Below are 22,481 nucleotides of genomic sequence, written 5' to 3' on the forward strand. Positions count from 1 at the left end.
AGTTTTGCCTACCTGGGTGTCTGGGGCAAATTTCCTATCGGTTAAGCGCTTTAGTCTCATTATCTGTTAAGAGGACTGAGGATTCCTGTGTATGAAATTCACACCCAAACACTGGATAAATAGCACTTGCTGTTGTTAGAATAAGGTGCCCTGGTGGTGTTGTGGTTAAGCACTTGGCTGCTATCTGAAGAAAAGTTGGCAGTTTGAACCTGGTTGGTATGGCGTTGTAGGATAAGCGCTGGACTGCAAGGTCCGTTTGAATCATAAGGTCCGACTCATAATGACCCTGCACAGGGTTTCTGAGACTGTAAATCTTTACGGGAGCAGAAAGCCTCATCTTTCTCCCACAGAATAGCTGGTAGTCTCGAACTGCTCACCGTGAGATTAGCAGCCCGATTCGTAACCACTACGCTACCAGAGCTCCCTAGCTGTGGGTTAATGCGCCTGACTGCAAGGTAAGTTTGAACCACAAGGTCGGCGGTTCAAGTTCCCCAACTGCTCCTCAGAAACCCTATACAAGGTCACTATGGGTTGGAACCAACTCGATGGCACTTAACAACCACAAAGGAAGCCCCATGGGGCACTTCTCCTTGGTCCTAAAGGTGGCTATGAGTTTGGATAGACTCATAGGCAGTGGGGTTTGGTGGTTGTAACCCCATCTCACTTTTACAATCAGGAAAATCAGGCTGGGGGCGGGGTGGGAGCAGGTGGGCATGTTTGTGGGACTCATTCTAAAGCCTCACAGCAAGTAAACTGTGGAACCAGATTCAGTCAGTACTGGGATGAGGGTGAGGCCAGATTTAAGAGACATTAAAATTCAAGATCAGTCGTTCAGTTCGTTGTAATAGTTGAAAAATTAGAGATGAATGCCAAAACTTCCACACTGAATGGTGTTTATGTAAAGGTAGGATCGCTAGTCAAATGCATTTTCATTGTTGATTTGTTGCATACAATTACCACCAGCTTACTGGTCTCCTGAAATTCTGAGCCTGGGCCCCACCCACCTCACTGTAACCTCCCTACTCGTACTGCTCTGGCTTCAAGGCTTGGAGCGTATTGTGCACGCTCCGTAAATACAGGTGTATAGCCTAAGCATTCCTAAAACCCCGCTGCCATAGAGTGGACTCTGACCCCCAGCAACAGACCTGCTCCTTCAGGTTTCTGAGGTTGTCAACCTGTATGGGAACAGGCAGTCGCCTCAGTCTCCCATGGAGCAGCAGGTGGGTTAGAACCATCAACCCTACAATGAGTAGCTCAGTACTTAGCCCACTGGGCTACCAGAGCTCCTTTTGGAAAGTCTGGGGAGCCGTTTTCTCTGTACCATAGTGTGGCTCACTGTAGTCAGAATGGATCTGATGTGTGTGTGTTGGGTTTTGGGTTCAGGTAAGGATCACAGGAGATGAGGAATGGATGGTGCCGGGACTCAGGAAAGATGAGACAGGAGTGTAAGAGAAAAACTTTAGGGAGGCAGTTGCTCAGGGCTGACCCTGCAGGACCCTGGGAGTAAGGTACCTGGGGGCCTCTCTGACTTCACCCAGCCTAGCACATAGTTGTTGCAGAGTGCCATGGAGTTGGTTCCAACCCATAGCGACCCCGTATAAGTTTTTTGAGGAGCAGCTGGTGGACTTGAACCACTGACCTTGCAATCCAGCACATTAACCCACAGCACCACACCAGCTTTCATTCTCAGCCTACACATGTTGGGGACAACACTAAGAATAATAGATGTTGTTGTGCACTGTCAAGCTGATTTCAACTCATCCTGACCCCATGGGACAGAGTACGACTGTCCCATAGGGTTTCCTAGGCTGTGACCCTAATGGGAAGAGGTGGCCTTGTCTTTTCTCCCGTGGAGCCTGAATCCTGTGCGCTACACCCTCTGTCATGGAGCACCAGGGGAACATCATTTGTGTAAAGCGCCCCGGGCCCACAGGGGCCTTGCCAGGCTGCGCCATGGCACATGGTCTCCCTGGCCACACCTCGAATGTCCTTAGCCCTGGGCCAGCGAACACACAGCTCTGAGGTCCTGTCTCTACTCATCCGTGCCTTGACCTTGCCTCTGGGAGGCGGAGGCCTTGTCCGGCTGGGTCTGCCAGCCTGGCCATGTTAGCTTTGCGCACAGCTGGCCGGTGAGGCGGGGCCCAAGGTTTGTCTACATTCCACTGCATCAATGGGAGGTGTTCCTTGTTTACCAAGTGACTCATTCTGTCACCCTCCCTTTCACCCTTCAAGGACCTCCCTCTTCCATTAAGTGTCTACTGGGAGGAACTGCAGCCCCAGGCTGCCAACCAGTTCAATCCAATTTGACACCTGTGCTGAGCATGATCCTCTCCACTAGGGATAGACTGACTAGGAATCTACATTTTAACAAGACCCCTGGGTGATTCTTTGGATCAGTAGGCAGATGCACATGATACCTTCTGTGAAATAGACTTTATATGGTTTGGACATTGTGTGAACATTGTATTAAAACCGATGGAAGCTTGCTTCTGGGAACTGTCCTCGCCCCTACTGCCGCCTCTGTGCATGCCCTGGCTCACCCACTGTCCCACCCACCTAAGGTCCTGTTCCGCCCTTCCCCCTCCTCCCCCCCTCTACAAAGCCCAAGAACCTGCGCTGAGAGCTGAATCCTCTAACCACCTGTCTGCCTCTCATGGTCTCATGATGCAAGAGTCTGAGCTGGTTCCAACTCATACCGACTCTATACTGGGTTTCTGAGACTGTAAATCTTTCCAGGAGCAGACTGCCCACCTTGTGGTTAGCAGTCCAGTGCTTATCCTATAACCTCCCCAGGGCTGCTGCTTAAAACCATTGAATTCACTGCCACTGACTCAGTTCTGACTCACAGCAACCTTGCACAGGGTCTCTGAGGCTGCACAGCTTTGCTGGAGCAGAAAGCCTCATCTCTCTCCCGCAGAGTTGCTGGTGGGCTTGAACAGCCAACCTTGTAGTCCAGTGCTTATCCTACAGCTACACCATGGCTTCTTTCCAAACAGACATTGGTGCTGGTGTGCCGTTGAGTCAGTTCCAACTCAGCCAGCCTGTGGAGGGTTTCAGAGGCTTTAAATCTCCACAGGAGCAGAAAAGCCCATCTTTATCCTGGTAGATTTGAACTGCTGACCTTGTGGTTAGCAGTCCAACTTGTAACCCACTATGCTACCAGGACTCCTTTGGTGGTGGTGCAAGTGGTTATGTGCCGTGGAGTCAGTTCCGACTCAACCACTACACTACCCAGAGCAGGAAATGAGAAACAAAAGGAGAGCTGCTTTCTCTATATAACAGAAAACAAGAAAACAATTGATGGGGTCATGGATGTGTGTTGCATTATCAGGCATGTAGATGATACAACCATGCTTGCTGAAAGTGAAGAGGGCTTAAAATACTGATGAAGATCAAAGACCGCAGCCTTCGGTATGGATTACATCTCAATGTAAAGAAAACACTGGACCAATAAACAACATTCTTATCAACGGAGAAAAGATTGAAGTTGTCAAGGACTTCATTCTTCTTGGATCAGTCATCAACACTCATGAAAGCAGCAGTCAAGAAATCAAACGACATATTGCATTAGGCAAATCTGCTGCACAAGACCTTTTGAAAGTGTTGAAGAGCAAAGATGTCAGCTTGAGGACTAAGGTGTGCCTGACCCAAGCCGTGGTATTTTCAATAACCTCATATGGAAGCAAATGCTGGACAGTGAATAAGGAAGACTGTAGAAGAACTGATGCATTTGAGTTATGGTGTTGGAAGAGAATATTGAAAGTCACATGGGCTGCTAAAAGAACCAACAGACCTGTGTTGGAAGAAGTGTAGCCAGAGTGCTCCTTGGAGGCCAGGATGGCCAAACTTGGTTTCTCATACATCAGACATATTGTCAGGAGGGACCAGTCACTAGAGAAGGATATCATGTTTGGTAAGGTGGAGGGTCAGAGAAAGAGAGGAAGACCCCCAGTGAAATGGATTGGCAAAGTGGCAGCATCGATGGACTCAAGCATGGCAACAATTGTGAGGTTGGCCCAGGACTGGGCAGTGTTTCGTTCTGTTGCGTATGGGTCGCTATGAGTCAGTACCGACTTGATGACACCTAACAACAAGATGCATCTTAAGCCATGTGAGAATCCCCAGTGAGCTTGTGAAAATGTAGATTTGAACTCAGCATATCTGGGTGGAAATGTACATTCTCAGCAGTGGTTGAACCTGAGCGCACCATTTCTAAGCCTTTTACTGCAGGCATGTTCTTGCTGCTCCACCAACGGAGGAGGGCTTATTGCTACTTAAACAAAACAACAACCACCCACTGCCACTGAGTCAATTCCAACTCACGTGCCGACCTTGTGGGACAGAACAGAGATGCTCCTCTGGGTTTCTGAGACTGTCCATCATTATGGAAACAGACTGCTTCATCTTTCTCCAAGGAGAGGCTGATGGCTTTGAACTGCCAACCGTGGTGCTTAGCATTCCGACACTTAACCCAGTACACTACCAGGGTTCCTTACTGTAACTAAGGGAGGCTACAGTGAGGTCACCTGGAGGACAGTCATGGATGCCGACTCTAAATGGTGAGTCAGAGCTGACGGACGCTAACGTTAGCATGTTGTTGTTGGGTACCATGAGTTGATTCTGACTCTTTTATAACAACCCTGTGCACAACAGAAGGAAACACTGCCTGGTCCTGGACCACCCTCACAATCATTGCTACACTTGAGCCCATTGCTGCTGCCACGGTGCCAATCCATCTCATTGGGGGGTCTTACTCTCCTTCGCCTACCCTCCACTCTACCAAGCATGATGTCCTTCCCCAAGGACTTGTCCCTCTTGATAATATGTCCAAAGCATGAGCGACAAAGTCTGGTCATCCTGGCTTCTAAAGGAACACTCTAGCTGTACATTCATTAGAACAGAAATACTCTAGTATCAACTAGCATTGACTGATGTGACTACCATGGAGGTCTTGTCTGAACCCTCTGTGGTGAGCTCTAATTCTTCAGTTTTGCATTGCACACTTGAAATCATACCGTATGTCTTGACAAATGCCAGGCTGCAGGCTAAGCTTCATCAAACCTTTCCCACAATACCGTGAGGTCGTTCCACATTTTACCCGAGAAGAAAAAGCATGTGCAAAGAAGTGAACTGTCTCGTCCCAAACCACACAACTCCAGTTTTGCAGCTCTCCTGGAGTCCCTGGGTGCTGATCCAAAAGGTGGAGGTTTGGCTCCACTCAGAGTTGCCTTGGGAGAAAGATGTTTGGAAAATCAGCCATTGAAAACCTCATGGAGCACAGCTCTTCTCTGTCTCACATGGGTGATTTTGTGTCCATCAACTCGATAACAACTGGGCTTTATTTCTTTTGTATTATCTGTCTTACTCCAAAGCTCTTTTTCTTGATGAGGAACAAGAGGGTGACCCAGAAAATGAGGAGAGACTGACTCCTTCTCATCACCGGACATCCACGGGTCACTTCAGAGCAACCAACTGGAAATGTTAAGGTGTCCAGGGACTAACAAGCTCTGGACACCCATCTTGGGGTGAGGGTGGGGGAAATACTGCAGACTCAAAGCTTTTCTATGAATTTGCAGGTTGACAAAATTCTAGGTCCACAAAGGAGTGTCCCAGAAGGTTGGTGGGCCCTATAAGACTGGCTGCCTCCAAGAAGGCTCGGTCTTTATGTCAGGATGAGGAGTGCCTGGGATTAGTCTGGTTCAGGGAGCATCTTATCCCCAAATGATCCAGAACAATATCTCTGGCTTGGCTACCCCTGGGAATCACAAGATGCCCAGGTTCACATCTCCACCGGTGATTCTAATGCAGTCAAGACTGAGGACTTACGCTCAGGGACTCAGGTGGGGGCAGAAAATAAAAGGAGCGTTGTCATCTGAAGGAACCCCTGCAAATGATGGCATCTAAGGCGCTGGGGGTCACACACACTCCAAAGTCAAAAACAAAACTTCCTGCCACATGGCGGCTGGTGCTCAGTGTCCAATAAGGTCACCCCCAGCTCACGAAAGAAAGTGCATTTCAACATAGTTCCAACACCATACACATGTGTATGTTTTTTCTCTCCCTAAAATTCAAACTAGCTCTTTCCATTGAGTACATTTATCTGAATGAAAAGTTCTTTTTTCTCTCTCTCATTTGCCGGGACCTGAAGATCACTTCATTACCAGAACCCAGTGCCACCAAGCCAATTCTAACTCCGAACGTCAAGTGGACCTGCTACCCCATAGCATTTCCCAGGCTGTAAATCTTTCTAGATACAAACCGCCTCATCATTCTCTCTTGGAGTGGCTGGTAGGGTTGAACCACCAGCCTTGAGGTCAGCAGACCAATGCTTAACCCACCATGCCACCAGGATTCAGATTTCTGCCTATTGTTATTGTCATCAAGTAAGTTTCAACTCATAGACACCCTGTATAGGGATTTCCAAGGAGCAGCTGGTAGGTTTGAACTGCCGACCATATAGTTCATTATTTATCCTACAACACCACACCAGTACTCCTTCCTAGACAAGAATTCTTCCTAAACAAGAAGTCTGTCTGCACTTCCTCGAGCCTCGGTTTTGCCATCTGTGAAATGTATATAACAAAAGAACCTCCCTCCCCCTGACTCAGAGAAGTCTTGGGGCTCTTGGGGTGGCCAGCTTGCCTTGGTCTTGTCTCTGAAAGACCCACAACCTGGAACCTCCTTATTTCCAGGAAAACCTGGATAGATGGCCACCGTCATGCATGTGCTAACAATGCAGACTCCAGGAACCCCAGCCTGACCTGTGGGAGGAGCCTGGGCCTCAGAAGTACTGCCCAGTTCCTCAGTGGATTCTAACTGCTCCACTTGGAGCCAAACAGATTCAAAGCCACGGCGACAGTGAAGATGATCTCGATCGCATGAACACTTGCAGCATGCTTGTTTTGTGATGATGCCTGTCCCTGGCACCTTGCAGATGTTAACTCATTGAATTCTCACAACAACTGCTTGAGCTGGGTGCTGTTATTTGTCCCCATGGTACAGGTGACAGAACTGATGCCCAGCAAGGCTCAGTCCCTGGCCCTGAGCCTCCTGTTCAGGGGTGCCAAACTCAGAGTCCACGTTCATGTTCTTGTACATCATGTGTTCAGGATGGGACTGGCATGATCTCAGTATATGCCAGATTGTTGTGAAGTGTGAAGTGTGATCCGAGTTGGTTCCAACTCATAGCGACCCTGTGTAGGGTTTCCAAGGAGCGACTGGTGGATTTGAACCACCACCTTAAGGTTCAAATTGACCTTGCAGTCCAGTGCATTATCCTGCAGCGCCACACCACCCACGGTCATAGTTATCATATGCACTGCAGTATCTGTGTGTGTATGTGTGTGTGTGAGATAGAGAGAGAGAGAGAAAGAGAGAGAGATTTGAGCGAAAGTTTGCAGAGCAATTCAGTTTTTCCATCCAACAATCGTGCACTTTGATGTGTAACACTGATTACAGTCCTCACAGTATAACAACACTCTCCCACTTCCTGTGTTTCTCGTTTCCATTCCTCCTCCTTTCCAATTCCTTCCTGCCTTCTGAGCTTTGTTGTTGTTAAGTGCCCTCTAGTTGGTTCTGACCCATAGCGACCCTGGATAGGGTTTCTGAGGAGCAGCTGGTGAGCTAGAACCACCGACCTTGTGGTTCAAACCGACTTTGCAGCCCTGGACAGGTAGTGCCCCTTTGATCCCTGTGACTAGTTACTCCAAGCACTGCATACCTCTGGGTGTTGGTGCTCACCCTGTAGGCCTGTCTGTGGATTGACTGAAAGTCGAGCCATGAAATTGCCTTCCAGTTCCAGCTCTGAGAGTGACTGAGGGCCGCAGTCTTGGGGTTCCACCAGTCTCCATCTGACCAGTGAGCTTGAGCTTATTGCCTCCCACAGGACCCCAGTCAGAGCAGCTGGGCACCATCTACTTCTGCTCTCGGGGTCACGGTCCGTTAGTTCTGTAGCCACGTAGTTTTTATGCAGTTTTGTTTTACTTTTTCCCCCATATTTTCTTCGCTCTTATTTGCTCTGGGCAGGGACAAACCAATAGTTGGCAGAGCTTGCCAAGTTTTGACAGATGGTTTATTTGTTACATATGAAATCTCTCCCTCCGGCCTTTCAGTCCTTTTGACCTAGGTGTCGCGCTCTAGGATAAGCACTAGACTGCTAACCTCAAGGTTGGCAATTCAAACCCATCAGCCAATCCTCAGAACCAAGGTCACTAAAGCCAGAACTAACTCGACAGCACTTAACAACTAGCAGGCTGAAGGTCTCTGGGGACCACGAGGGGTGTGCCATCAGCTACTAACCTAAAGGTTGGCAGTTGAAACTCATCCAGCAGTGATGCAGAAGAATGTCCTGGTGATCTGTCCCCACAGAGATTTGTTGTTAAGTGTCATCGAGTTGTCACAAAGATTACAGCCAAGATCATCCTTTTACAGCAAAGTTCAACTCTGTAATGTTGTTGTTTGGTGCCATCGAGTAGGTGCCGACTCACAGCGCCCCATGCGCAGCAAGACTGCCTAGTCTTGGGCCAACCCTACAACTGTTACTACACCTGAGCCCAGTGTGCCTGTCCATCTCACTGGGGGCCCTCCTCTTTTCCTCTGACCCTCTGCTTTACCAAACATCCTATCTCCAGTGACTGGTCCCTCCCGACCACTCTACTATAATACTTGAGGCCAACATAATTCAGAATCAACTCTACCCCAGTTAGGCCTGGTACCAAAAAACCAAACCGAGTGAGCCTAATCTATTCCAATACATTGTGACCCTATGCAACAAGGTAGAACTGTCCCATTGGTTTCCCAGGAATTAGTAAGTCTTTATGGAAGACAGTTGCCATACCTTTCTTTTGCAGATGGTGGGTTTAAACAATCCATCCTCTGTTAGCTGTGTAGTGATTAATGGCAGTGCCACCAGGATTCTATGAGGTGGTGGTGATGTGCCGTGGAGTCGGTTCCAACTCATAACGACCCTGTACAGCGTTTCCAAGGTTGTAAATCTTTACGGGAGCAGAAAGCCTCGTCTTTCCCCCGGGTAGTTTTGAACTGCTGACCTGGAGGTTTGCAGCCCGATTTGTAAGCACTATGCTACCAGAGTCCCTTCTCTGAGGTGAGGCAGGATAAATAGATTTCTGCTGATACTGACATTAACCAACAGGTGGCGATAACCTTTAGCTTTTACTCCATGTAAATCCTGCTATCTAAAAATCTCACAGTCCTTGTGTTTTGACCCCTGGTGGGAAAGTAGTGGTATCAGAATCCAGAATCAACGTCGAAGCCAAGTGGCTTCTATTACAGTTGGTGCTGAAGTCAGTGAATTGTTTTTATGTGTCGTCCAGTGAACCCTGCGTATGTGAGTGATGACATAGAATATAATATGATCAGGATGATCTAAGCCCGATTCATTCCTCTCCTGCTTGCTCAGGTCCCACATCCCCCAGCTAAATTCAGCACAGCCTGGGGGCTACTTTCAATAAAAATGTTGGAAGATATTTCATACCCTCAGTCATTTCTGTTGGAAGTAGCCCTCAGATTAGGTTGAAATTGAACTGGCAAGTAGGAACTCAAAAAGTGTGTAAACTCAGTGTTCAATATTTACTTCTCAAAATTTTGGAAGCTGAATTTAGAGAGAGGCGTGACATGAATGTGTGCAAATATTGTTTGTGTGCACACATGCGCTTTTGTTTGTGCGTCTTTCGCCAGCACACTTAACCACAATGCCTCAAGAGTACTATTGCCTTACTGATTTGCTGCAAGGAGTTGTTTCGCTTTGCTAGAAGGGAAGCTCTTTAGAAGAGTGTCTTCACACATAGCTGTTATTTGGTGCTGCAGAGTTGGTCCTGACTCAGGTGGTCCCGTGCACAACAACATAGCACTGTCTGCTTCTGAGCCGTCTTCAGCCTTTCCTGTGTTTGAACCCACTGCTATACCACTTGGCCAGTCCATCCCACTGGGGGGCGTCTTCTTTATTGACCCTCTACCAAGCATGATTGACCTTTTCCAGGGACTGGTCCCTCCTGATAACGCGTCCAGAGTATCTGAGACAAGTCTTATCATCCTGACTTCTAAGGAGCACTGTAGCTGTACTTCTAACACAGATTTGTTTGTCCTTCTGATGGTGTATTCAGTACCCGCACCCACACCATACTTGAGACATCACTGATGGTGTATTCAGTACCCCACCCACACCATACTTGAGACATCACTCCTCCTTTGGACTTCCTTTTGTCCAGCTTTCACATCCATATGAAGCAGTTGAAAACTCCATGAGCTGGGTTGTGAGCTAGTCTTCAAAGAGAAAGCTTTGCTTTTTAACGTTTCAGAGAATTCTTTTGCATCAGATTTGCCCAATGCAATACATCGTTTGATTTCACAACTGCTGCAGTTTCCATGGGCATTGATTGTGGATCCAAGTAAAATGAGATCCTTGGCAACTTCAGTCTTTTCTGTTTATCATGACGTTGGTTATTGGTCCAGTTTTGAGGATTTTATTTTCTTGACATTGAGATGTAACCAACACTGAAGGTTGTAGTCTTCAAGAAGTGCTTCAAGACCTCTTCACTGTCAGAAAGCAAGGTTATATGTCATCTGTATATATTGTTGTTGTTAAGTGCCACTGAGTCAGTTATGACTCATAGCAACCCTGTGTAGGGTTTCTGAGGAGCGACTGGTGGGTCTGAACCACCAACCTTATGGTCAGCGCCACACCAGGACTCCAGTGCAGCTTTCATAGGAGCCATTTATTGATGGTCTGTTCTTCAGTTGGCCCCTGACTGGTGATCCTGAGCTTCTCCATTGTCTCTTTCCACAGATGTAGGCAGTTTGATTCGTGTGCATTTTACCTGGTGAGGTTCATGTGTACAGCCGCCTTTCGTGTTGTTTTAAAAAAGGTGTTTGTAATGAGTAATTCATTGATCTTGCAAAATTCCTTGATTTGATCTCTAGCATCAGTTCTATCACCAGTGACCTTTGTGTGATGATAAATATTTCCTCCCAGCAAGGAAATGCAATTAAACTTTGACTTTAATTCTGCTGAGTCTAAAAGCCCCAAATCTCCAATCATTCCCCCAAACAAACATTCACAATTTGTTCTACCCTGGGCTCATGATAATACAACCACAGACTTCTCATTGGATGTCCACATTTTAGCTCCATGTATATTAGGAAGAATTTTGTCTGCTTTAGGTTTTCATTTCTCTCTTTTTCTCTACTACAGCCACCATGGGTAACCAGATGAGTGTTCCACAAAGAGTTGAAGACCAAGAGGACGACTTGGAGACGATCACTGACCAGGTAGTGCAGTTCTAGTCACGAGAGCCTAAGCTTTAGCAGTGATGACAGGGACATTAGATGCTCCTTAAGTGCCCATCAGTGGTGACCTGCTTTTTCATGGATCGTTTGGTTATATTCCAATCTCCAGAACCATCAAGCATCTTCTTAACAAGGCATGTTCTGAGACCCATTCCAGACCCACCACCTCAGAAATTTCACGGATATGAGTTTCTGGAAAGGGGCCCTGGTAGTGCAGTAATTTAAATGCTCACCTGCTAACAGAAAGGTTGGCAGTTCAAACCCACCAGCAGCAATTTGGGAGCAAGCTCCAGGCTTCATTCCAGTTCATTTGAGCCCCTGCTGAGACCAGACTTTTCTCTTCCAGCTACACTGAATCAGAATCTATAAGAATTACTTTGTTGTTGTTAAGTGCCGTCGAGTCGTTTCCAACCCATTGTGACCCTGTATAGGGTTTCCGAAGAGCAGCTGGTGGGCTTGAACTGCTGACTATGCGGTTCAAACTGGCTTGCAGTTGAGTGCATTAACCCACAATGCTACAATGTAGATTCTGATTTAGGATGTCTGGAATGGAACTGCAAGTTCTTGGCAGGAGAGCAGTCAATAACAGCTTGAATGAACCAGGCCTGAAGAGCAAAGGTCTACTCCGAAGGCCTTAGTTAGTGCCGCCTGCAGCCCACATACACCATCAAGATGACTAGCGTGGTTTGATTCTTAATTTTCATTGGGACTAGGAATAAAGCGTTATTGAAATCATCTGATGGTTGGATATTGGCTACTGTGACTCCAGAATAATGAAAACACTCTCTGGGCCAATGAATCTGCCACCCAAGTCTTGGCCTTTCAAAAGTGGGGTGCCAATCGTGGCTCCTAGGCAAATGTTCCCATGAGTTTGATGTTTGGATTTTATGATCTCTTCTGTGAGTTAATGATAAATTCAGGAAAATAAGCTTATTTTAAATAATTAAAAGCACTACAAAAATATAAAAGACAGGAAAATTTCCTGTACCCACATAGGGAGTTCACACCTTTATGAATTCTCTCTTCATTTGATTGTTTTGCTTCTTTTTTCCCACATACTCATCAGCATATATTATTACTGGTCTAGCACTTGAAATTGTATTTTATAGTATGTTGTTGTGGTGAAGTACCATGGAGTTGATTCTGACTCATCGTGACCCTGCACAGGGTTTCCAAGGCTGTAACTCTTTACAGGAGCAGAAAGCCTCATCTTTCTCCCTCGAAACAGCTGGTAGTTTCGAACTGCCGACCTTGAGGTTAGCAGCCTGATTCGTAACCATTACGTGTATAGAGCATGTATTGTTAAAGTGCCATCGAGCCAGCTCTGACTCACAATGACCCTGCAGAGGGTTCTGAGGAGTGACTGGTTCTGTTGTATCTATGAGCCACCATGAGGCACAACCTATTCGATTGTTGTTGTTAGGTGCCATCGAGTCAATTGTGCCCCATTGTGACCCATACGTACTGCAGAACGACACTGCCCAGTCCTGCTCCACGGTCACAGACTCTGTTGTCAGTCCGTCTCATTGAGGGTCTTCCTTTTTTCTTTGGATCCTCTATGAAACATGATGCCTTCCATAGACTGGTCCCTCCTGATAACATGTTCATAGCTTGTGAGACAAAGTACCCCCAGCCTCGTTTTGAAGGAGCATCTGGCTGTACTTTTTCCAACACAGATTTGCTTGATCTTCCGGAAGTCCATGGTATCATCAGTATCCTTCACCAACACCATTGCCGAAAGGCAACAGTGATGCTTTGTTAGGCAACTGAAAATCCCATGACTTGGGCCAGGTACATCTAACCACAAAGTGGCATCTTTGCTTTTCAACAGTTTAAAAAGTCTTTTGTAGCAGGCTGCCCAGTGCGATATGCCATTTGATTTCTTGACTTCTGCTTCCCTGGATATTGATTATGTTGTTGTTGTGGTTGCTAAGTGCCATTGAGTCGGTTCCCACTCATAGCGACCCTGTACAGGGTTTCCCTGGAATGATTGGTGTGTTTGAACCACTGACTTTGCAGTTCAAACTGACCTTGTGGTCCAGTGCTTATCCTACAGCACCACACCAGCACTCCAGGTATTGATTATAAAGGATATCAATTAAAGACAATAGAAAGTATGTTATTGTGGTTCTAGTGCAAGGACATTCATGTCAGCAGATTCCAGGTGTGACAAAACTCAGCTGACCCAATATCGATTTTCTCCTGTTAGGTTCCTTCTCCTTCTATCCAGACTTTGCAGCTCTTAGTCCAACCTAAACTTCTCTTCCAAAATCTCCTTTAAAAGTTGACTATCAGCACTGGACTGCTTGCTAAACACAAGGCTGGTCATTCAAACCCTCCAGCCGCTCCTTGGAAACCCTACACAGGGTCACTATGAGTCAAAACCAACTCAATGGCACTTAAAAACTACAACAACATATAGTAGTAAAATAAGGTACTGTATGGAAAGCATTTAGCATAAAATTAATATTCTATTAATGTCACTGTAAAGTAGCGTAATTTAAGGAGCTCTGGTAGGTAGCAGTTGTGAATCGGGCTACGAACTGCAAAGTCAGCAGTTTGAAAACTACCAGCTGTTCCGCGGGAGAAAGATGAGGCGTTCTGCTCCCGTAAAGATTTACAGCCTCGGAAACCCTGTAGAGGGTCGCTATGGGTCGGAACCGACTCCACGGCACATAACAACAAACAACAACAACAAAGTAGCAGAATTTAGAGAATTTTATTATAAAGATGGCATTATTTGTTTGTTGTTATAAGTGCCGTCGAGTCGATTCCAGCTCATAGTGCCTCTGCATAAGGTTTCCAAGGAGCAGCTGGTGGCTTTGAACTGCCGACCTTGTAGGTAGCAGTTCAGTGCTTATCCTATAATGCCACACCAGGACTCCAAAGATGTGCATAATATTCATTTTCTTTTGCAACTTTTTTTTCTTTCCATATGGATTCGTATATATCTGCACATCATTCTTTGTAATACCTACAATAAATAGCAAAAGGAAGGGAAATTGGCCTAAAATTGGAAAGCGGTTTCAACAGTGGGGTTGGGGGGCAGAGGATACACAGAGGGTGTGGAAAAGGGAGGAAAGGACAACAGCTGACTTTACTGCATCTGACAAGCTTGCTGTCCACTGTGTATGTGCTTGACAGCCGAGTGAGCTTAGGCCCACAGATTACAGAGCAGTGAATCATCACTCATTGGACGAGTACCCATCAGGGCCTCTGTGTCCTATCTATAAAGTGGGACCTTCCTGTGGGATGAGGGGTGTGTGAGCTTGAGCGGTTCACAGTGGAGTGCCCTCCAGATAACAGAGTGGGCCATGTTGTTTCCCTGAAGCGTGACAGGAGGCCCGGTAGTTTCTAGAAATGCGGCATTTAAATGACGTTTCTCTTTTGTGAGGCATCCTTGTAACCTTGAGGTAATCAATTCTTCTGATTTTCCCAGAAGACTCAGCTAATATAACACCCATGTTATCTTTCAGGTGGTGTCTGGAAACGAGTGCTCCCCCAATGGGGTGCCCAGAGTCTTGTCCACTTGTACCATCCAGCATTGTGATCAAGGTGAGTCCACACCTGGGGCCTGGAAAGTGGGGTGCTGCTGGCTGTGGGAGGGATGAGGGTCTATGCAGGCTCATGGTGAAAGCTCTCATCCCTCCTGGGACAACTGGGAAAGGTGGAGGACGGAAAGCCAGCCGGATAAAATGTGTCAAAGCACTAAGGGTCTGCTGAGATTTGCAGTCAGACACCTGAGTGTAATCCCAGCTCTGCAACTTACTAGCTGTGTGCCTCAGAGCACGTGGGTCATTTGGTGTTGTAAGGCTCAATTTCCTCATCTGTAAAATGGGTAAGAACACCTGCCTCAGAGAACTGCTGAGAGGATGTGTTGTTAGTGTGTGCCATTGAGTTCATTCTGACTCATAGCAACCCCAGGTGACAGAGAACTACCCAGAGGGTTTCTAGGCTGTCGGCTTTTCTCCCAAGGAGCCCCTGGGTGGGTTTGAACTTCTGACCTCTCTATTGACAGTGGAACACTTACCCAGTGTACCACAAGGGGCCCCTGAGAGGATTAGGGAAGATCATGCATAAAGTACTCTGTATATGACCCAGAGCATCACTCGTCTGTCAGTCTGTCATACTGTGGTGGCTTGTGAGTTGCTGTGATTCTGAAAGCTATGCCACCAGTATTTTAAATACCAGCAGGGTCACCCATGGTGTATAGGTTTCAGATGAGCTTCCAGACAAAGACAGACTAGGAAGAAGGAGTGATGAACTACTTCCGAATATTTAGTCACTGAAAACCTTATGAATAGCAGAGAAACACTGTCAGATATAGTGCCGAAAATGAGCCCCTCAGGTTGGAAGGCACTCAAAATACGACTGGGGAAGAGCTGCCTCCTCAAAGTAGAGTTGACCGTGATGATGCGAATGGAGTAAAGCCCGTAGGAGAAAAGCCCACAAGACCTTTCATTTGCTGATGGGGCACAACTCAAAATGAAGAGAAACAGCTGTAAACATTCATTGAAAATCAGAACATGGAATGTACAAAGTATGAATCTAGGGAAATTAGAAATTGTCAAGAATGAAATGGAATGCATAAACATCAATATCTTAGGCATTAGTGAGCTGAAATGGACTGGTATTGGCCATTTTGAATATGACAACCACATGGTTCACTATGCCGGGAATGACAAATTGAAGAGGAATGGTGTTGCATTCATTGTCAAAAAGAACATATCTACATCAGTCATGAGGTACAACACTGTCTGTGGTAGGATCATATCCATGCGCCTGCAGGGAAGCCCAGTTAATACCACTATTATTCAAATTTATGCACCAAACACTAAAGCCAGTGAGGATGAAATAGAAGAATTCTACCAACTTCTTCAGTCTGAAATCAATCAAACATGCAATCAAGATGTATTGATCATTACTGGTGATTGGAATGCAAAGGTTGGGAGCAAAGAGCAAGGATCAGTACTTGGAAAATATGGCCTTGGTGATAGAAATGACGCTGGAGATCTCATGATAGAAATCTGCAAAATCAATCATTTCAAATACCTTCTTTAGACAGCATAAGAGACGAGTATACACATGGACCTCACCAGATGAAATACACAGAAATCAAATTGACTACATCTGCAGAAAAACAAGGCCAGGGGCAGACTGTGGAACAGACCATCAATTGCTCATGTGCAAATTCAAACTGAAGTTGAATAAAATTAAAACAAGTCCACGAGAGCCAAAATATGACCTTGAATATATTCCACCTGAATTTAGAGATCATCTGAAGAACACTTTTGATACATTAAACACTAAAGACCAATCACCAGAAGAATTGTGGGATGACATCAAGAATATCATACATGAAGAAAGCAAAAAGTCATTAAGAAGACAAGAAAGAAGGAAAACACTAAAACCTGCTCTCCAGCATAGAGATGCTATAGCAAATGGAAGAAATGAGGAGGTCCAAGAGCTGAACAGAAAACTTCAAAGGTCAGCTCGAGAAGATAAAGTCAAATATTACAGCAAAATGTGCAAAGATCTGGAGTCAGAAAACCAAAAAGGAAGAATACACTCAGCATTGCTCAAGCTGAGGGAACTGAAGAAAAAATTCAAGCCTTGACTTTTGTTAGTGAAAGATTCTCTGGGCAAATTATTGAATGATGCAGAAGGCATCAAAACAAGATTGAAGGAATACACAGAGTCACTGTACCAAAAGGAAATGGTTGCTGTTCATCCGTTTCAAGAGGTACCATATGATCAAGAGCCAGTGATACTGAAGGAAGAAATCCAAGGTGTAATGAAGGAATTGGCAAAGAACAAGGCACCAGCAATCGATGGAATAAAAATTGAAAATTTTCAAGAAAATAATGCAGCACAGGAGGCACTCACTCATCTACGCCAAGAAATTTGGAAAACAACTGTCTGGCCGACTGATTATCGGAAGAGATCCGTATTTGTGCCCATTCCAAAGAGAAGTGACCCAACAGAATGCAGAAGTCATCGGACAACCTCTTTGATATCCCATGCAAATAAAGTTTTGCTAAAGTTACTACAGAAACAGCTGCAAGCACACATTGACAGAACTTCCAGAGGTTCAAGCCAGATTCAGAAGAGGCCATGGAACGAGGGATATCATTGCTGATGTCCAATGGATCTTGGCTGAAAGCTGAAAGATGTTTATCTGTACTTCATTGACTACGTAAAAGCTTTTGATTGTGTGGATCATGACAAGCTATAGACAACATAGCGAAGTATAAGTATTCCAGAACACTTAATTGTGCTCATGAGGATTCTGTACATGGACCAAGAGGCAGTTGTACGAACAGAACATGGGAACACTGAATGGTTTAAAATTAAAAAAGATGTGCAAAAAGGTTGTATTCTTTCACCATACTTATTCAACCTGTATGCTGAGCAGATAATCTGAGAAACTGGGTTATATGAAGAAAAACAGGATTGAAGGAAGACTCATTAACCACCTGCAATATGCAGATGATACAACCTTGCTTGCTGAATGTGAAGAAGACTTAAAATCTTTACTAATGAATATCAAAGTGCACAGCCTGTGATATGGATTGCATCTCAATGTAAAGAAAACAAAAATCCTCACCACTGGACCAATAAACAACATTCTTATCAACAGAGAAGAGATTGAAGTTGTCAAGGACTTCATTCTTCTTGCATCAACTATCAACACGCATGGAAGCAGCAGTCAAGAAATCAAGCGACGTATTGCATTAGGCGTATCTGCTGCACAAGACCTTTTTAAAGTGTTGAAAAGCAAAGCTGTCAGCATGAGGACTAAGGTGTGCCTGACCGAAGACATGGTATATGCAATAACCTCATATGCATATGACAGCTGGACAGTGGATAAGGAAGACCATAGAAGAATAGATGCTTTTGAATTATGGTGTTGAAGGACAATATTGAACATGCCATGGGCTGCCAAAAGGACCAACAGATCTGTGTTGGAAGAAGTGCAGCCAGGGTGCTCCTTGGAGGCCAGGATATCCAAAGTTCGTTTCTCATACTTTGGACATATTGTTAGGAGGGACCAGTCGCTGGAGAAGGATATCATGTTTGGTAAGGTGGAGGGTCAGAGAAAAAGACGAAGACCCCTAGCAAGATGGATTGGCAAAGTGGCAGCATCAATGGACTCAAGTGTGGCAACAATAGTGAGGTTGGCCCAGGATCGGGCAGTGTTTCGTTCTGCTGTGCATAAGGTTGCTATGAGTCGGCACCGACTCAATGGCACCCAACAATAATATACTACCCAGAATGCCTCAGAATCTGGTGAAATACCCAAGACGAAACATTTTCTTAAATGAGGGCAGTTGCTGTTTATAAATTCAGTGAGTCCAAAGTGACCAGGTTCTGTAATATGAAGAACACATGCTGATGATAGAAATGAAGGATTGTATCATTAAAATGTATTAATTATATTAAGGATCACTGGTGGGTTAGGTGTTGGACCGGTAACCGCAAGGTCAACAGTTGAAACCCATCAGGGGCTCTGAGTTCTGCTCCCATAATGATTTACGGTCTCGGAAACCCTATACAGGGTCACTGTGAGTTGGAACCAGCTTGATCGCAGGGGGTTTGATATAAATCAAAGCAGTATGGCACAGGGGGTTAAGGGTGAGATTTCTGGGAGCAGACTGTTGGCTTTGTCGCCTCCTAGCTGTGTGACCTTGAGTACATTACTTGACTTCTCTGAACCTCAGAGTCGGGAGAACAGTACCTGCAGTATAGGCATGTGATAGAATGAAGGCACATACAACCATGCCTGGGGCTCAGATAATACTCTGTAAATATCGGTGACTTCTATAATTGGTGCTATAGGGTCAGCACTGGACTTCAGACCACAAGGTCGGCTGTTCAAACCCCTCAGAAATCCCATATAGGGTCGCTATGAGTTGGTACTGACTCGACAGCTCTGCACAACAGCGACAATATTTTGGGTATTGGGAGTATCGTGTACATTCCGTTTTCTGGGCCTCGGTTTCCTCTCCAGAACAATAAGCAGAGGCATCATCTCATTGGTTCCACAGAGCGTTGAGGATTTCTCAGGGAGCTTACTAAACACGTGGATGCCCAGGACCCAGCCAATGGCCACTAACCAGAAGATCTGAACTTCACCTATACCCACCCACCCCACTGCCATAGTCAGTCCCTATTCAGAGCCACCCTGTATATCATTCTCCCTCCGAGTGATTGGTGGCCTTGAACTTCTGACTTTTCGGTTAGCTGTCTAGTGTTTACCCTAGAGTGCCACACACGTACCAGTTGCCATCCCATCAGTTGGCCCCACATGTATCAGAGTAGAACTGTGCTCAATACAGTTGTCAGGGGCTGAGTTTGGGGAAGCTGGATCACCAGGCCTTTCTTCTGAATCATCTCTGAGTAGATTCAAAGTTCAAACCTTCCAGGTAGTAGCACTTTGCACCATCCAGTAACTTCTACATGACTGTGTGCACGTGTCGAAATACATTGAATTGTGCTAGCAACAATGGTACATTTTATTATATGTAAATGACACCTCAACATACTGTTATTAGGTGCAGCTGAATCTGTTCTGATTGGTAGTGACCCTCCATAAAACATAACAGAACAGAACACAACACAACAAAACACAACACAGCACAACACAACAGAACACAATGCAACACAACACAACACTCTTGGTGTTTCGTGACATGTGAGCCCATTGTTGCTGTCACTGTGTCTGTCCATCTTGTTCGGGGTCTTCCACTTTTTCGTGGACCCTCCACTTTAGCAAGCATGCTGTCCTCCTCCAGGGGTTGATCCTTCCTGACAATATGTCCAAACATGCAGAGATGAGTCATGTCTCACCATACTTCAGTTGTTGGTGTTAAGTGCCACCGAGTCAGTTCCGACCCATGGAGATCCTGTATGGGTTTCGAAGGCTTTAAATCTTCTCAGGAACAGACAGCCTCATCTTTGTCTTGTGCAGCGGCTGGTGGGCTCAAACCGTGGAACTTGTAGTTTGCAGTCTAGTGCTTACCATGTGGAACCACCTGATTTTAAAAAGCAGTACAGAATACAATGGACTTCTGATGTGGTGCTGTGGGTTGATGCGCTGGATTGCAAAGTCGGTTTGAACCACAAGGTCTACAGTTCAAACTCACCAGCTGCTCCTCGGACACCTTATACATGGTTGCTATCTGTCGGAACTGACTCAACGGCATTTAATAACAACAACAGAATACAATGAAAGTGTGTTGTTGTTTTTTAATAAACATTGTCAAAAGCAACTTTAACCAACTAAAGGCAGAAAAAAAACTCAATTGAGAATCTTTTATGTTTTTTTTAAAAGATCATTTGCTGTTTTAGAAGGAGTCCTGGTGTAGCACTGTAGGATAAGCAGTGGACTGCTAACCAGAAGGTTGGCGTTTCAAACCCACCAGCCACTCTTAGGCTCCCTAAACAGAGTCGCTATGAGTCAAAACTGACTCAGTGGCACTTAACAACAACAACAACAACATTCTCACGCAGGAGTCCTAGTCCCAAGGCCTAGGGTTAGGCCGCTGCGCAGGAGAAAGATGTGACATTTTGCTTCTGCAGAGGTCTTGGAAACCCTCTGAGCCGTTCTCTGCCCTGCGGGTCACTGAGTCCGAACTGGCTTGGACCACAGCAGTCTTTCTCCTTTCTCATCTGAATCCCAGGGGGCAGGAATCTGCATGGTGGAAAGTGAGGTAGCTTGTGAAGACATCATATCACTACTTTGTGAGACAATCTGGTGGCTCCGGAGGGGGGTCCTCAGGAGAGAATGCCCCGACCCTGACCGGTGATGTATGAGCATTCACTGTGTCCCCTCTCACTGACCTGTGGGCTGTGTTTTGCTCACACACAGACTTGGGCTCTTTGTAAAACCCAACCACCCCTGTTGCTGTCCAGACAGACAGTTCCCTTCGTATTTCCTGAGTGTGTCCTGTGCTCATCAGGTGGGCTTAAGCGCATTGCCACCGAGTCAGTTCCGACTCAGAGTGGCCTCGTAGGACAGAGCTGAACTGTCCCGTGGGGTTGCTGAGGCTGGGCATCTTTCTGGAATCAGATGCCATACCATTCGCCTCAGAGCAGCTGGTGGGTTCGAACCATTGAGCGCTTAGCCGCTGTGTCAACAGGGCTCCTTGCTTGCTGTGAAGGAGAAACTCAATCTCTGGAGGGTTCAGAGATCAGGCACTTAGAAGCAACAGAATATTGAGACCCACACACCCCACTCTGGGCTAGACAAAGCAAATCACCTGAGAGCGAGAACGCACTATTTATTCCGTTTAGTAAAACACTGATGACAGAGATGTCGGTCCCCACGAAGACCCAACAGTCCTTCTCTAACCTGTCAAGGGTCAGCCAAGACAGCTGCCGCTTGCTTTCTTCACACAGATGTAGAAAGGAGAGTGAGCATTTGAAGACTGTAGGTCCTGGGAAGAAAACACCTGAAACTGCTTTCAGTCCCCTTGGAAATGAAATTGTTTTCTAGTTTGTTTTTAAGACTCCAAGGTGGGAGATGGCTAGCCCACACAGAGCTCTGAGAGAGTGGATATAATGGTTCTGTAGTTTAATTAACATTATGTTCTTCAAAATCTAAGAAGAGGTTTTAAAAGTCACATCTGCTATAGAGCAGGGGACCTCAAATTGCTGCCACTGAAGAAAAGAGGCACACAGCTGAGAGCAAGGGGGAGGGGGGTCAGCAAATGGGGTTACCTGACCTTATAAGGCCCAACTGAGATCTTCTGAAGAGCGAAGCCGTTCGAGGAGCACTGCTGGTACCCTGGTTAACTGCTGGGCTGCAAACCACCAGGTTGGCACTTAGAACCTGTGGGAGAAAGAAGTGTCATTCTGCTTGTGTAAACGTGGCAGAAACATACAGGACGGTTCTGTCTGTCCTGTCGGGTTGATAGGAGACGGTTCTGTCTGTGCTGTAGGGTTGATAGGAGACAGTTCTGTCTGTGCTGTAGGATTGATAGGAGACGGTTCTGTCTGTCCTTTAGGGTCGGTAGGAGGCGGTTCAGTCTGTGCTGTAAGGTCGATAGGAGACAGTTCTGTCTGTCCTGTAGGGTCAGTATGAGACGATTCTGTCTGTCCTTTAGGGTTGATAGGAGACGGTTCTGTCTGTCCTGTAGGGTCGGTATGAGACAATTCTGTCTGTCCTTTAGGGT

The 22,481-nt window shown here is 46.0% G+C and overlaps 1 protein-coding gene across 1 annotated transcript in view; it reads left to right on the forward strand.

Moving 5' to 3' along the window:
* Positions 1-6,993: 6,993 nt before the first annotated feature.
* BCAS1 (breast carcinoma amplified sequence 1) overlaps positions 6,994-22,481 on the forward strand; it is a 135,660-nt gene continuing 120,172 nt past the window's right edge. Inside the window, exons 1-4 of the mRNA XM_006839322.1 lie at positions 6,994-7,060; positions 7,886-7,936; positions 11,210-11,286; positions 14,781-14,859. Coding sequence (XP_006839385.1) covers positions 6,994-7,060; positions 7,886-7,936; positions 11,210-11,286; positions 14,781-14,859 — 274 coding nt within the window. The remainder of the gene's footprint in view (positions 7,061-7,885; positions 7,937-11,209; positions 11,287-14,780; positions 14,860-22,481) is intronic.

Source organism: Chrysochloris asiatica, unplaced genomic scaffold (genome assembly GCF_000296735.1).
Source record: "Chrysochloris asiatica unplaced genomic scaffold, ChrAsi1.0 scaffold00023, whole genome shotgun sequence".
Taxonomy (NCBI): domain Eukaryota; kingdom Metazoa; phylum Chordata; class Mammalia; order Afrosoricida; family Chrysochloridae; genus Chrysochloris; species Chrysochloris asiatica.